Here is a 15,246-nt window from a genome sequence, read left to right on the forward strand (position 1 = left end):
TCGTCGAGTTTAGTCTTGCTGTCATGCGGCTTGGAGAGCACCCTGTCATGCGCGGTCGATCGGTGAAATGCTTAGTAATGCACACACCATACTGATACTCAGTTTCACGAGTAGGGAAATATGTTTAATTCATCATTTTTGGCCGTCGTAGGGTAATATTTCAGTGGTACTCTTTGTGCAAACAAACTCATATACCAGGAACAGTGCAACGCTTTATTGCTGCTTCCTTGAAAAAGTTTGACCGTTAATATCTTCAACACTGTTGTCAGCGAGAGGGAGCAAGACCTGCACCTATAAAATTCCGTCGTCATAAAGAGCACTCCCGCCATCACCACCGGTCGGTATGGCCCCCGTTCGATATTGCTGACAAGTCGATCCCGGCAGCTCGTGCCATTGTTCGGAACATAGAGTAGGGGTTGGCTGCCAGTTCAGCCACGGTGCCAAATTCAGCGACGCTGCCCTCACTCATCACCAGAATCCTGCGCAGACCAAAAGAAAATGCAAAAAAAAAGGTGATAGCTTTTAAGGGAGTCGGAAGATTGTGCATCACTGATTCTCAACTCACCTCAACCTATCTTGCGACCCATCCTGCTGTATTGACCATTTTATATTGTTTCCGAGGTTTTCATGGAATACGAATAGTTTCGCGTTTTCAGCTGTTTCAGGCAAAAATACATCAGTAACTTTCATTAACTTCACATTAACTTTGTTTAGCACTTTAACGCGAAAACACTAATGAATTACCAGACAACCATGAAAGATGCTGCGAATTTCTGAGTCAGGTGGAACTGTCTTCGCGCCACTCATTTCTTTCACATTAACAAGGTTACATCTGACGACATCGACTGACTGCAGAGCCAAGACTGAACTGGAAATATTTTATTGACCGGTGCCGCAGTCCTAGATCAGGTGTTTGCGTAAGCTCAAAAGTCAGTCTACCCCTCCTCTGCATCTATGCTTATCCTGTGCGGACTCCAAGCTCGTGAAACCTGGAAGTATCATACACGCCTATAGCTTTAAAAGCAATAACCCGGACGCCGGCAAATCCAACTGCCAAACCGCCCCCACACTAGCAGTGCCCGTCGACACCTCATTCACACTCGCATGAATGCATTCAAAACGACAGGGACGTGCATCAGAGAATGAAAGAATGTGTCATTCGGCTACGCTGTACACGTTTCGCTAAAGGCACCTCTTTCAAAAGCGAGCACACAATTCACAACACAGGACTCGCCCCATGTCTCATGTCCGGAGTCCTTCGCTCCGTTTGCCAGGATTGTTTTTGATCAAGTATGAGGAATGCGTTTGTTTAACACTGTGCTTTGGCTTGGCAGGCGTTGCAGAGGTCATATAAGGAACTTTGAAGTTACTGCCTTAGGTGATTGGCACAATATCGTCTGCACACCAAATACAAATTTGGCGTCTACGCAAAACCATAATGTCCTCACTGAAGAAAAAAACGCCTGAGTACTTAGGCTCTCACGAATATTGTCTGAGTTGCTATCACCGCACTGTTATGGTTATAAACAGGTCGCGAAGTGAGGCGTGGTAAAATACAGGTGGCGCGAACACTGCTTCTTTCGACGCGCAATGCAGCTTGCAGGAGCGTTTCATCGTCTGCAGCGCAGCTTGAGATCTAATGCAGCTTACAGCTAGAAGTGCGAAGCATTTCTTGAGCGATTCATTCGGGGTGGCACCCTTTGTATTCCCCCGCTTGCTATCCGACTTAAAGACAGAGCTGTGAATGACCTCGTAGAGAAAGTGCTTTATGTGGCGTTCTCCTACGAGGCGGTGCATAATGTACCGGCTGCTACAAAAGCGCTTGCAACGTGAATTATAATGGAAAAGAAAATGGCCTTTTTTCTAAAAGCGTACACATGGCTCTTCTTCAAAGCAAAGTGGTGCATACAGGTGCTGCAGTTCTACGGAGGGCGTCTGCCAATTAGCCATCACAGGCAATGATAACAGATTCAAACAATGATGCTAAAGCGATTAATAACCCCCCCCCCCCCCCCCCCCGAAGTAAGAAACATGCAAATAGATATTATCGCGGAAAGCGTGAAGGAGCTATGCGGGCACATCAGGAGTGCCGAGATCTGGCAAGACAAAAGATGGGTCTGCTTTGGTAAGATCGCTACACGCTATGCACTCAACAGCAGGGAATAGAAAGGTATCGCAAGCATCGAAAAGAAAGTACAAGTAGCTGCGACTGCTAACTGAAGTCAAGAAATGGGAACAAAGTAACGATTTCGTGAATACAAAGCTGGAAAGGGCGAAATCTGGAAGGGAACTCTGTACTATAATTCACGAGGCAGCGCCATTCCAGTTGAGGCTAGATCAGGTTCCCATAGAAGCAAGCAATATAGAGAAGATATAAAAGGGAGCATGAACAGCGAGCTGATGTTTCTGTAGCATGCTGATGCATTGTAGAAAGCACTAAACACGTTCTCGTAGCATGTAAAGCAATGCATCCAGATATCAAAGAAGACATGGTGAGCGTCCATACTCTTAGGTGTTAGCCATACTGAAAGCAAAATTAACACAGTAGTAGAGGCGAGCAAGAAAATACTACAGGATACTATTGGCGTCAAAGCAGAACGGTAAATGTTTGCACACCATCACAGAATTCAAAGGCGATATCGATAGTATCTATCTAGCTAGGCGCGATTGTTTAGGGATACCGAAATTATTCTGACTGTGTCCACGGTAGAGAACAGTAAAAACACTGCATAAAAAACAGATATTGGCGGTTTAAATACAGGCTAAGGGAACTAGGGGCAGGGTTCTTAGGAATCAAAATTGCTGTAACATGTAAGCAATTGGAAGTTGCACTTAAAATAACAGTTCATTCACTTAATAGTGATTGTTTTAGAGGTTTTGAGATTATATAAATAAACATGAGCTTGGTGGCTCCCATCCCCGCCCGTGCCATCCTTTGACTCAGCGAAAACGAAGCCAGATCCCGCAGCCAGTGGAAGCGCCTGTGTCAGAAAGCGTGGTAGACAACGCTTGCTTGGCTAGTTTTCAAATACAGTGCGGCCAGAGCACAGCCCCACTACAGTGCTATCAGTCAAAGCGGCGTGGAAGCAACTCTATATACCTGCATTAGAGCGAAAAGCAAAAGCTCGTGCTCACAGAATGGGCTCGTGGTGTTGTGCATGGCAGAGTAAGTACCAGCACTTCTTCCAAGAGAGTGATATAATCCTTCGGAGGAAACAGACATTGTTTATCTCATTTACTGCACCGACAATATTTTTGAGGCGTTCAACCCTGGATGCCAGCATGGAGCGTGCGTTAGAGTCCCAACAGCAAAGAATCAGAGCCGGTTACCCTTGGCGATGAGCCTGGAACGCTTTAGACGTTTCTTTAGCACCGAGCACTCCTGCATCGCAAACGCGTTCACTGAATGCTGGTTCGTACACCATTTAGCCTCGTGAAACGAGGCTTTGTGGTCGACGGAACTGGTGTTGACTGAGTTAGAGCCGCGTAGGCTATGTCACCGCTTCTATGACGACTGGGATGACTACGGGGACAGGTAACCTGGCGGTGGCAATTAAAACGGCGGCGTCTTCCTGAATGTTTGGCTGCACAGACACCACTAATCCAGTGTCCTAGTGTACGACTGAACCTACTTTGAGCTGCTCTCTTTCTGGTCGTCATTCATCGTTGGACAGGCGCCCACCTGCAACGCGTCGAGCTGTATCCCCGCTACACGTTTGAGCCTTAGAACAGATTTATCAAAGCCTTTGGCCCGCCGCAATGCCTGCGTGATCGTGAGAATGCGAACGTTAATGTCAGTGCCGGCCTCGCACTCATGGTGGTCAAAGTGCTGTCTATAGTGTCAATTTTGTCGGAAACCAGTCTCCTCTGAAATCCGCCGGCACCCTGCTCCCCGCGCTAGTCACGAGCGAGCAACCGGAAGACTTCGCTCTCCAAGACAGTACAAGGCCTTCCGCCTGCGACGCCACGGCAGAGGTCTCCAGGAGCAAGATGGTCATCCACATGCTCTTCATGGTGGGTCCCTACAAAGCTGTCATGAGCTATGATCATTAGGGTAGAGCTTAGTGTGGGGATGGAGGCTTTTTCTTCGCAGTTTGATAGGTCCGTTTGCTGCATTAGACGGCACTGAATCGTTTCAGCGCCTGGCAGTGCAAAATTTTTAAGTGGCTCAGTGGGAAAGGCAATTGCATATTATTTGATGACACACCATATACTACATCAAATACTGGCCCGGTAAATTTCAATTCTGATACTGAGGAGGGGCACATATTGACAAGTCACTACCTACTCGGGAATCTAAACTTTCACAATTTTTGGCTTGATACAGAAACCGTCAACAAGTTGTACTCTGGCCATCAAGACAACACCACTCTCAGAAGTTTCGTGCTGTCTGAGATAAGCAGAACATTCTGTTTTGTGCAAAAAGGGAAATCCCACTACTGACCTGCTTGGGCTCGATTGAGTGTCCTGGCCGCATTCAGTTTCAAATCTTTGTGTCCTACTCGTCGTTAATGTTGCCAGCCCTTGCACGAGCCCTCAAATGCGCTGCCAAGGTGCTGACAAGCTAAAGATCTGGCACATGGGGTTTGTCGGCAACACTTTGCGTGTCGCGTATGCCTCGATTGCCCTCAGTAACTGATTACAATGTCTCCCCAATGACTACGTAGGTGGCAGCACTGCCACTGTTCCCACCACACCGGTAGCTGTCACCAGTGCGCTCTATTTGGCAGTATAGGCATGCGGGCGCCACTAGACCTTTCACTGATACCTGACAAAGTTCGTGATGACAAAAAGAAGGTGGTGCCACGACCGAACGACATCTTTGGGGCCCTGACGCACCAGTATCCAAGGAAGCCTTTTATTGTTGCCACTCAACTCACCCCAAAGACTGCTGAGTCACTGCATATATTGCTTGCCAAGACCATGAGGAGACAGGTCGAGCTGCATATCCTAAGCACGGACATTTCCGACGCGGTCCATGATGGACAGTCGTGAGCAATATGAAAGGGAACAAACTTTTTGCAAAAAACGTAATTTTTTGGTTATTCCTCTACTAACTGGTAGATTGACTTTGGATATTATGCACCAAGGGGAAACTTTGCTAAAAAGCAGAAAAAACTATGCTTGTCTTACGTATTTATGAAGTAATCAATAAATGAATGCTCAAGTTTTGTTCCCTTTCATATTGCTCGTGACTCTACTTCAGTAAACGATGACCAAGAATGTCTGCTTGTCGAGAACAGGTTTCAGGTGCTCTTCCTGAGAATACGCGGTGCCGGTTAGTGTAGGTAGGAGTGGTGGTAGAAAGTTCAACCCGGAACTGCTCAGCTAGATAGCGTGGTTCCTTATTCGCCTCGACGGAGGGCAAGTAAGCACCAGCCGAACATCGCCATGCCACCGCATTCGCATAACTGTGTGGCACGGCACCGCTGCGGGGACGCCTAGTGGCGTTGTCGAGGAAATTTCAACTCCTGCTGTCCCTTGAAGCAGAAAGGGCGAGGTGCCACCTGTTAGAGAACTACCGGTTCCTTATTTGTACTGTGCACGATGTGGTTGACCTCGAGGATTGCGCACAAAGCTAGGATGCATTCAGCATTGACTGCTGGCGTACCATAGCGCAGTATCTGAAGCTCCCCGATGTCTTTCGACAAGTTATTGCTTACTGCATTATATTAGAGGACCATTGTAGCCTTTCGTTTTATGTACTGATAACCGCACTGTATAGCTACGGCTAAATATGCTTTACCGGTACATGGAAAAGAATTAAAAAAAAAAACAGTTGTGCACATGAACGCAAGTGATCAAGACGTACCGTATTTGCCAAAAGCACCACGCTGTAATGTTTGCTTCTCGCTCGTATACTAGAATCCTAATGGCTTCGCTGAAGAGCCCGTCTTGGGATATTCAGGACAAGGGGACTCCTTATTTTACACATGTAGAACTTGAAGGCTGGCGCAAGTGAACCACTATTTAGCTGCGAAGCAAACTGTGCAGGCTGGTTACTTTTGGCAGGAGGCTGTTCGGACAGGTTAGCGACCGCGATTACGTGGGCGGACGGTAGTGAATGTGTTGTCGCGGTGCGAAAATGATGAACTCTGATAATATTTCACTTGTAGGCATATTATGTACAAGAGTTGTGGCAGCTAACATATTATAAAAGTTCAATGTTCCAGCGGCCATGGTTTGGTTTATGTGTGTTTAACGTCCCAAAGCGGCTCAGGTTATGAGAGCTGCAGTAGTGAAGGGCTCCGGAAATGTCGACCACCTGGGGTTCTTTAACGTTCACTGTCATCGCACAGTACGCGTGCCTCTTGAATTTCGCCTCCGTCGAAATTCGACCGCCGCGGCCGGTATCGAAGCCGCGTCTTTCGGGTCAGCAGCCGAGAACCATAACCAATCAGCCACCGCGGCGGGCATAAGTTATTTACGCCGGTACCTAGGAATCGGTGGACTATGCGGGAGGTACTTCTGTCGTGAATTTCTAATTGGTAAAAACATTAATTTCATTTTTCAGAGTTAAAAGTCACCAAAAAGTAGCAATCGCTTTTTCTTAGGGGCTACGTGTTTTCATTAGGGAGACTTGATTTAGCCCGGGTTTTCAAGTGGTGTTGAGCCCATACATACTAAGCAATTTTTTTCTTAAAGTAAACAAGTGCAGCTAAGATTGTAAAGAAGCGGCTGGGGTGTCAGGAACGTGAATAGGTGGCGAATTTAGAAAAGAACCTAGATTGCAGATGTGGAGAATGCCGAGGGTGGAAAATGGGTATGAATAAGATATAATCGCTCACTGTATAATCAGTGCGCGACTTCACCGAGTGGAGGGTAACGAGATCACATTGGCATCGCGTCTTGACACTATAGAAACCCAGGTAGAACAACCACTTCAACAGGAATTGACACCTAAGAATTCATGCTGCCATATACTCCTCGTCATTGTACGGCAAATGCTCTGCTTGGTCGCTGAGCAGTCCTCGCGATAAATAAGAAATATTCTGTATGCGAGAGGAAAGGGTGGAGAGCCGAAAACTGAGATAAATACTGGAAAATACCGGAGGAAATGTAGATGCTATTGCCTAAAGGATGTGGCAATGGTCGACACGCTAGTGCAGAACACATGCACGCAACTTGATCCGGCATGGCTAACGTGGTTATAGTAGGTAGGCTACCAGCCAGCGCAAAGTACGTTCAAAGTGAGTCTTACCGTCAGCAAAACTGTAAATACTAGTCAGGGTAAGTATACCGCGTAGTTTGTTCCATAGTTCAAGAAAAAATCCCCTTCCCGTGCACCAGGGCCGGAGTGTAGCAATTTTCAGAACAATTTTGTTCGTTACACAAGTCTGTAAGTTCATATTTCATCACTTTTTCCCTCATATGCGCCTTGTGTCTGGTATTCGAATGGGAGAAAATTTTCGGGTCTCGTATATTGACCGCACTCGGCGCTTTGAAAACTCTGTCTTTAGGATGCTTTAGGGTCATTTGGATGAACTCAATGAAGTGCATCCTAATGCTCCTGGGAGAAGTCGTTGTACTAATTACCAGGAACTTGACCATCAGCTCCCTTGGACTCGTCTATGCCCACCTGTCGCAGTGCATGACGGTGTGCAGCCTGTGCGCCACGGTGAGCACGGTGCAGCGGCCGAAGCATTTTCGAAGAGTGCGCTGCACCAGCCGGTCCGTGTCGCCGTCCATGCGAGAGGTGGCCTCGTCAAGCAGCAGCACCCGCGGACGCCGCAGTAGCGCCCGGGCAAGGCACACCAGTTGCCTTTGGCCGGCGCTGCTCCAAAGAGAACAATGGGAGGTCGAGGACAGCGGGCTGAGACTTAAGCCTCGTTCATATCCTTCGCTCACCAGTTCACCAACTTTGATGACGTGCAGGTGTGAAGGCAGAGGCCCACTATGATCACCTCACTTGAAGAAGGTGACTGGGAAGGGCGGCCAGAGAGAGAGGGGGGGGGGGGGGCATTCTGGTGTCCACATTGCATTTTTTACTTTAACTTTGTCGGAAGAAAAACAAGGGAACGGGGGCGTGCCATTTGTTCTACAATGGCATTATCGCTGAGAGAATAATGAATATCATCATTCTTAAGATCAGCCACAAGAAAGTTAAACTTAAAACGCAAGCCTCCGATGTAAAAAATAAAAATGGCCCCTCATTGCGTGCTATCCGGTGGTAACAATGTCCGCACATGTGCAAAGCAGGTCTTATACTGAGCACGCCTTCGAGCAATAAACCAGTTGAGTGCGGCGTCCGTCCGTACATTTGTCTCCCTCATGAGAACACGGCCATTGCGCTGTAGTTATGTTTGACATACAGAAAGTCATTGGGATGACTTTTATAAAGAAAGGTAGCGTGATCAGTATAAAGATATTGACTATTTTACCTTCGTACAGCAATGCGTAAGCGTTATTACATTCTCGCAGATCTGTCAGCGAGCAAACATCCGATACGATGGACACACTTAATTAGATTTCTCTACGATACCGGTTATGGTACTCTAATCTTTCCACTACTGCGTCCTCCGCATGAAGCACACCTGAGGTTCTCAGCACCATCGTCGATCTCCATCAGGAGTCCGCTCGGATGCCTGGACACGAAGTGAGCGAGGTGCGCACTCTTCAACGCTTCCCACACCTGGCTGTCCGAGTGGCTTCGCGTGGCGTCCAGGTTGTCTCTCAGCGTTCCCTTCATCATGTAAGGCTCCTGTTGACAGACCACAGCATGGAATGATATGAATAGCCAATGTTACGATACACAAATGCTCATGGTGGGGCAGCGCATTATGCACAACATTGTGTAAGCCATAGACTTTCCCGACTGTAGCGAGTAGCGTGGGCAAGCACACCTTGATTACTTTTATATGGTCAAGTACAGTAAATATGATTAAGAGCATGTGGTTTTGAACAGTTACAGCTTTATTAGCCAGGTGCTTTTCAGGTTTAGCGTTGTCAGCGTAAATAAAAAAAATAGACGGGCGACACTACCTCCTCCCCCTCACCTCTTCATTTTCTTTGTGTCTGTGGACTCGAAAAACATGGTACGCGTAGCAACCTGTGCACCTGGTATTCAGCGCGTACTTGATGATTTGCCCAAAATTACGATCGTGGGAAATGTGCATCGCAGTGTGCGTGTCCCTGGCGTGCTAATATCGTAAAAATGTGTCTGTCATTTCCTCGCCCAATTTCAGTGAAGAGCTACTGCGTTCTTTTTCGAGAAGCCTTTTTGTGAGCTGAACGGCAGCGCATGAGTTAACAGAAATAAAGGTGATGTGGAGGGCATCGCATAGACACGACAGGGGACATAATGCGAGAACTTAAGTCGCCGGCACCGTTCATTGGTGCTTTAAAGATTATATGGTGTCTCTTTTTCATTCTTCGTGATGCTCCACCCTTCTGTCCGCAGGTGTTGGTAGGCCTGTCCCGGTTCGCTTTTCAACACTTCCAGTCGAAGGCAGTAGTACTGATGTCATTTTCCTGGCAGCACAGCTTCAAGGAAAAGTATAACAGGTGCGAGTAGAATGTGCAGTCCAAGTAATGAGGAGCCTCGTGCAGAAACGGTTAAGAGGAAACTTAGGATGTCTTAAGATTTGAATGACTTGCTTACGTAGGGCACACCGATCTATTTTTCCACAAAATGATCTGCTGTGGAGCGCCCCAGTTGCCAGGACGCGCGAAGAGCTACCTGTGTGCATAGCTGCCGCTTCCCCCAACAGCAACATAATTTCTTAACCCCGCGTTACAGCGAGTGAGTCCGACTTTCACTTTCAGGAGCCACGGACTGAGAGAAGGAACCCCATCATTCCGTGGTATATTTATCGCCCGCAACGATCAGAGCTCACCGCACCGAAGCTGTTTGCACGTCCCGTTGAACGACGCCAGCCAGACACACAATGATGGGAGTAGACGGTTGGAGAAGGGGGAGATCTGGCGGCAAGGGGACTTCAGGAGAGGCATTGATCTAGGCTAGTATGCAGGGCGGGGAATTTCGCATTAACAGCAGATATTGGCTTTTGTTGCGGCTTGGGCGTCCAGAACACTTCTTTGCTCAGTAGTGGAGTGGGCCTGCAGACGGCGGTGACGGAGTGCTAGAAGAGCATGCGTTTTCACATCCTAACCATGAACATTATTACTGTAATCATCATAAGCTGAGCTGGCTTTGAGACAAAGGCCTCTCTCAATGACCTCTACCAGGTTTTCTTCGACTTGTGGGCACGTTATTCCAGCCATAATAAAAAGCTCATCACTGCATCTGACGCTCGGTCGCTCCAAATGATCTGGTTGATTCGGCATCTACTTTGACTTCGGCATCTACTTTGAAGAGACCACAGGTGGTCCTCCTCCACACTACGTGTCCCATCCATATTTCTTTCTTAATTACAATTAGAATGTCCACAGCTCGCTTTCACTCTCTCCTCCGGGCATTGCTTCTCCTGAATGTGGCACTACCATTTTTCTGCATTTATCGCTGGCTGCATTCTTTTACAGTGACTCGTTCCTGGGTTTCGCGTAGTAGTATTAAAAGTCGCCGTAATTCGTGATGCGTTACCATGGGAAGCACTCGCATGGTGGTTACACCGCAAGAAGGAGGGCATGCCAAGAGTGTAAGAACGTGCAACCAGAAGGCGGTCATCATAGAAACCGTCTGGAATGTGGCTAACGGGGAAGGAGCAGGGTTTGACGAGAGCAGAGGAATCCCCAACTGAAGGATGGTTACTGTGGAAGAGAGGGTGCGGTGGGAGAGTAAGAAGCAGCAGTTGGTGCTTGCTTTGGGGGCCATCCGTAGGGTCACCTTAGAAAAAGGAGGAGGAGCGTACATGCGCTCTCATCCCCTCGTGACATAACCCCTTCCCACCAAGCTATCCTGTGGGCAGGACGACTATGAAGCGGCTGCTCGTCGGAGGGGTCCTTGCATATGCAGTTCGGCAGCAGTGTTAAAGTGAGAAGATCCCAGAGCCGGACAAATGCCCTCACTGCGAATCACACGTTTTCGACACCACTCTGCACCGCCTACTGTTGACATGCCCAGAGACATCGCTGGTGCGCGCTCGTATTCTTCGAAAGCCAGGCCTGTCTTTAAATACTGACTCGAATTTCCCCTTGTGATTGACGAAAGACATTTATGCTCGAAGTTTATGTGACTCTTTACGCATAACTAGACTGTGTGCTTTTTAGTAACGCTGCATAACAGCACCCTCTGTGCCGTGTGGCATATCTAGCTTTAGAAAAAAAAAAGCGAAGTCGGAAGGTTACATTGGAAGGAATGCATAACCATGGGAATCCATAAGTGGAGCGTGGCGATCACGGGAAGCATCCTGAGGCAGGTTGCGGCGGTAACAGGAGGGAGAGCGCGTGAATGTAGCTGGGTCCATCTGCGCCGGCTGCTCGGAATCGCTTTGTCCGAGGAAAGGGTCATCTGTGGCGCCACGCGTCTAGACTGTGGACGGAAGAGGAATGCTAGTCAAAAATCGATGATGTGTGGAAGACTAAAATCCGCGCTCTCTAACTACACAGACATGAATTAGCTCTTATATTTGCTACCCCATTCTATCTCGATATATAAACTCCTTAAAAGCTGCCGCTGAATCTCGCGCTACATAGTGGTAACTGTTCTGCGTCTTCTTTCGCGTCTTATCTGCCCTTCTGTTATCGTCGACGTTTCGGCCTAATAGGTAATTACTGGCACAATACATCCACTTTATATTTTATTTTTCGTTGCAGTTCAAATTTTTAAGCAACAGCCAGAAGCAATACAGTTAATTTTTTATTTGTTTCCACATGTATTTGTCATCAATCGGCGGAGCTGCAATTTAATTTGCCTTGACGGACGCGCTTTCTTACCTCACCTTGTCATCTACTTCACATTATTATTTGAATACCAACCGCTTAAAAAACAAACTCCCCATACTCATACTAATTTTAGGCATAGTTTATTCGGCGCTACTATACCAACCTTTATTTCTAAGAGTGTATGACGGGATTTAGCCCCCTTGTAGCCGTCAGAAACGCAGTAGTGATTTTCTGGTTTTGAAGCACGTAGTCTGCCAGGCGGCCACACACTTCTCCTCTTTTTCTACGTCTAGCCCTTCGGCGCAGTTTCTTCACTACAGTAGTGCTAACTCAGACCAGTGAAGAATGAAGATGTAACTTGCATGTTAAGGCAACAAACAGCAAGTTTTATTTTTGACAGATGTACAAACCTGGAATATTCTTTTATTATCCCAGAGCTATTAGATTATTTTGTATTGAGCGGACTGCGGACATACGCTACCTGGCTGGCTCCACTAAGTGGTCTAGGGCAGCGATGCCAGCATGAGCTTTCATAGAGCATGAACTGCTACATAGCTTCAAGAGGAAGCTGGAAGCACAGCAGCGAGCTTGCCTCTGCTAAACTGCCTTCATTTCACACCTAAGATTTTTGTTTAGTTTTCAGTTAATATTTTCTACATCGAACAACAAGCACCAACAGGTTTAATTGGATTCAAGCACCATATGTGGCACATTCTTCCTGCTTGCGAAGGTCATATTGCATCAGTCCTTTCTTAGTATTTGAGTTAAGAACGGTTCAAATCACTGTACAGGAGGTTACGAGGAGCTTCGCCAACCTGAGGAATGACAGTGATGGCTGAGCGCAGCATCCTCCTGGGAACCAAGGACACGTCAACGCCGTCGATGAAGATGCGGCCCGAGGATGGCGTCAGCACTCGGAGTAGGGCCAGAATGAGGGAGGACTTGCCGGCTCCCGTGCGACCAACGATGCCTACCTGCACAACAGTTAACAATGGCGCCGATCTCAAAAGCTTAGCTCTTCTTTTTAGTGGCTTAGTAGACATCCTCACATTCCACCAAGCTCGTGGTGTGGCCTTCCTGACGCTCTTAGGCGAGACGCGCTGGTCGTCTCCACCACTTCATCGCCTACTCTCTCTCTCTCTCTTCTACCTGCCGAGTAGGAATTTGGGCTTGTTTGTGGGTCTTCATGAGGAGAGAAAATGATGTGATTGTTGTTTTGAAGGAGCAATGTAAACTGTTGCAGTTTTGTCACATGGTGACCGGTGAGAACTGAATGCAATCTTGGTGCAGCAAGAAGCGTGTAGAAAAGTTTGTCTTCCCAACGAAGGCGTTGTTAAAACATACCGCTGAGCTGTGGTAAAATCTATGTATATTGGGCAGACGGGTAGAAGTCCCAAAGGCAGATTAAGGGAGCATGCAAAGTCCATAGATAATGGCTATGGTTCGAATCTTCCACCCCATTGTAAGGACTGCAAATGTTACGCTACGCAGCAAAAACGAACGGGTCATAAGCAGGCACGATGGAAGGCTCGAACGTGAGCTGTTTGAAGCGGCAAAGATTTTCCAGAGGGACCACTGCATTAGTACGCCGTCAGTACATAGTTCACCAAAAATATGTTTTATTCGATATACTAACTTTATCTGCCTTAATCTATACTTTGTCTTCACCCCGTTCAGCACTCTCCCCTTTAAGTTTACCAGATCAGCGCGACTATATATGAACATGCTCCGTGCATGCACAGCACTCCCGCTAAGTTTGTTCCTCAATAAATAATTTGCTGAAAATCATCTCTCCTACCTCCCTCGCCGGTCCACTGCGCATCGTAGCACACAGGCCTGCCTTGTGAAATCTGCCAACCCTCCGTCTTATCGGAAGGCTCGCGTCGCTAAAGGTTTATCCGCGACGTGTAGTACAAGAAAGACCTGTGCTCTATTGCCGGCAGTATTCTTCGAGTCCACTAGTCTTGAACATAAGATGTAGAGTACATTACTGATGTCTCGGTGTGCCTGCCACTGTTTACTGATATCACTTCCAGTTTTCGATGGCCCTGCATCCTTTCTGTGCTTGCGGAAGCATGAACATTTGCAGCTCGCCTCATCTGAACAGCGCGGCGCTAGGATCAGTAGCACAAAGTGGGCTACGAATGGAGCCCCCGTGGGTCCGATGGGGGCAATGCATACGAGCACCTGTGGGCTCGATGTGGGTTCTGCAACGCGGACTCACATGGGCCTCAAGTGGGCTGTCCACAAACATCCTTATCGGTTCCATTTGGAGCCGATATAGGCAACCCACGTGGGGCTAGCTTCATTTAGTCTAAATTGCGCAATGCAGGCAGCCCAGCCATCTCACACCGGGGTCGTACTTTGGACACGCGTCGGGACGTAAAATTGCTTAGAGAATAAAACGTTAGAACATACAGGGCATAAAGGCAGTTAGCCCCTTCAACACCGCAGTGGGACCGATGTAGGCTCTACATGGGCCAGCCAAATTCGGCTTACCCGCATTTTTTCCACAGGGAGCGAATGTGGGTAACTTGGGGACCACCCAAGACCAATTTCCTCCCATCGCACCCCCTGGCCCGAAGATTAAACATTAACTTCTATTTTTTTTTTTTTGTAGTGAAAGCTACACTACGCTAGTAGAAGCGCATTTCGCGGAGCCGGGCAAAGGCCACTACTGCGCATTCGCCGTTACCATGGCAACCAGTTGCGCTGGAGCCACAGGTGTCCGCCGCGCCGGACGTGCGCCGTCGCTCAGGAGCAGCCACTGCGCCGCAACTGCGCATGCGCAGAGTCAAGCCGCGCAGCTGGGATACACGCCGGAAGCGATGCGCTCGCTCCTCAGGCGCGCATCATGGCAGAAAGAGAGCGGCCATGCTCGTCACGGCAGCAGTACAGGCTGCGAGAAATTGAGTCTTCCGATCCAGAAGTGGTCGCATAGTGCAAGGCTGGTCGACTGCGTGAAAACGAAGCTAGAAAGGTTAAGCGGCGGGTCGCCGAGACGTCCGAAGAACGAGAGGAACGTCTTGCGAAGAGACGCCGCCGAGCTGATGAACGACGGCGTGTCGCTACCAAAATGTAAGTATACTAAACTGATTTCGCTGCGTATATCCTGGCCCAGCTTAGCTAAGCCACCGCCAATTTTTTTATACTCTAGTACGTTGCAAACAGCCCAAAATACTAGGGCATGCAGACAGTCTGAGCAGCACGCGCCGACTCCACGTTGGGCCTACTGCAGGCAGCCCACGTGTGTATGTTTTGAGCTATAATGGCTTGGAGGCTCGCAGGTTTTTCATCACAACCTGATAAGGTGACAAATTTATTAATGCGAAAGCATTACTAGGCTATGTCGAAGGCTATGATGCTCCGAATTTTTATACATTACATTAAGGGGAAGTTGTAAGCATGCATAATATATATTTGCGAAATTTGCACACATCGATGCGCATGTAGGCGCATTCA

The 15,246-nt window shown here is 48.0% G+C and overlaps 1 protein-coding gene across 1 annotated transcript in view; it reads right to left on the reverse strand.

The window, feature by feature from the left end:
- Nucleotides 1-328: 328 nt before the first annotated feature.
- Nucleotides 329-15,246, reverse strand: part of LOC149362189 (uncharacterized) — a 63,300-nt gene continuing 48,382 nt past the window's right edge. The window contains exons 17-20 of the mRNA XM_089572939.1: nucleotides 12,600-12,758; nucleotides 8,535-8,701; nucleotides 7,580-7,774; nucleotides 329-479 (exon numbers count right to left, since the gene is read on the reverse strand). Coding sequence (XP_089429065.1) covers nucleotides 329-479; nucleotides 7,580-7,774; nucleotides 8,535-8,701; nucleotides 12,600-12,758 — 672 coding nt within the window. The remainder of the gene's footprint in view (nucleotides 480-7,579; nucleotides 7,775-8,534; nucleotides 8,702-12,599; nucleotides 12,759-15,246) is intronic.

Source organism: Amblyomma mixtum, chromosome 2 (assembly GCF_055824585.1).
Source record: "Amblyomma mixtum isolate Tamu chromosome 2, ASM5582458v1, whole genome shotgun sequence".
Classification (NCBI taxonomy): domain Eukaryota; kingdom Metazoa; phylum Arthropoda; class Arachnida; order Ixodida; family Ixodidae; genus Amblyomma; species Amblyomma mixtum.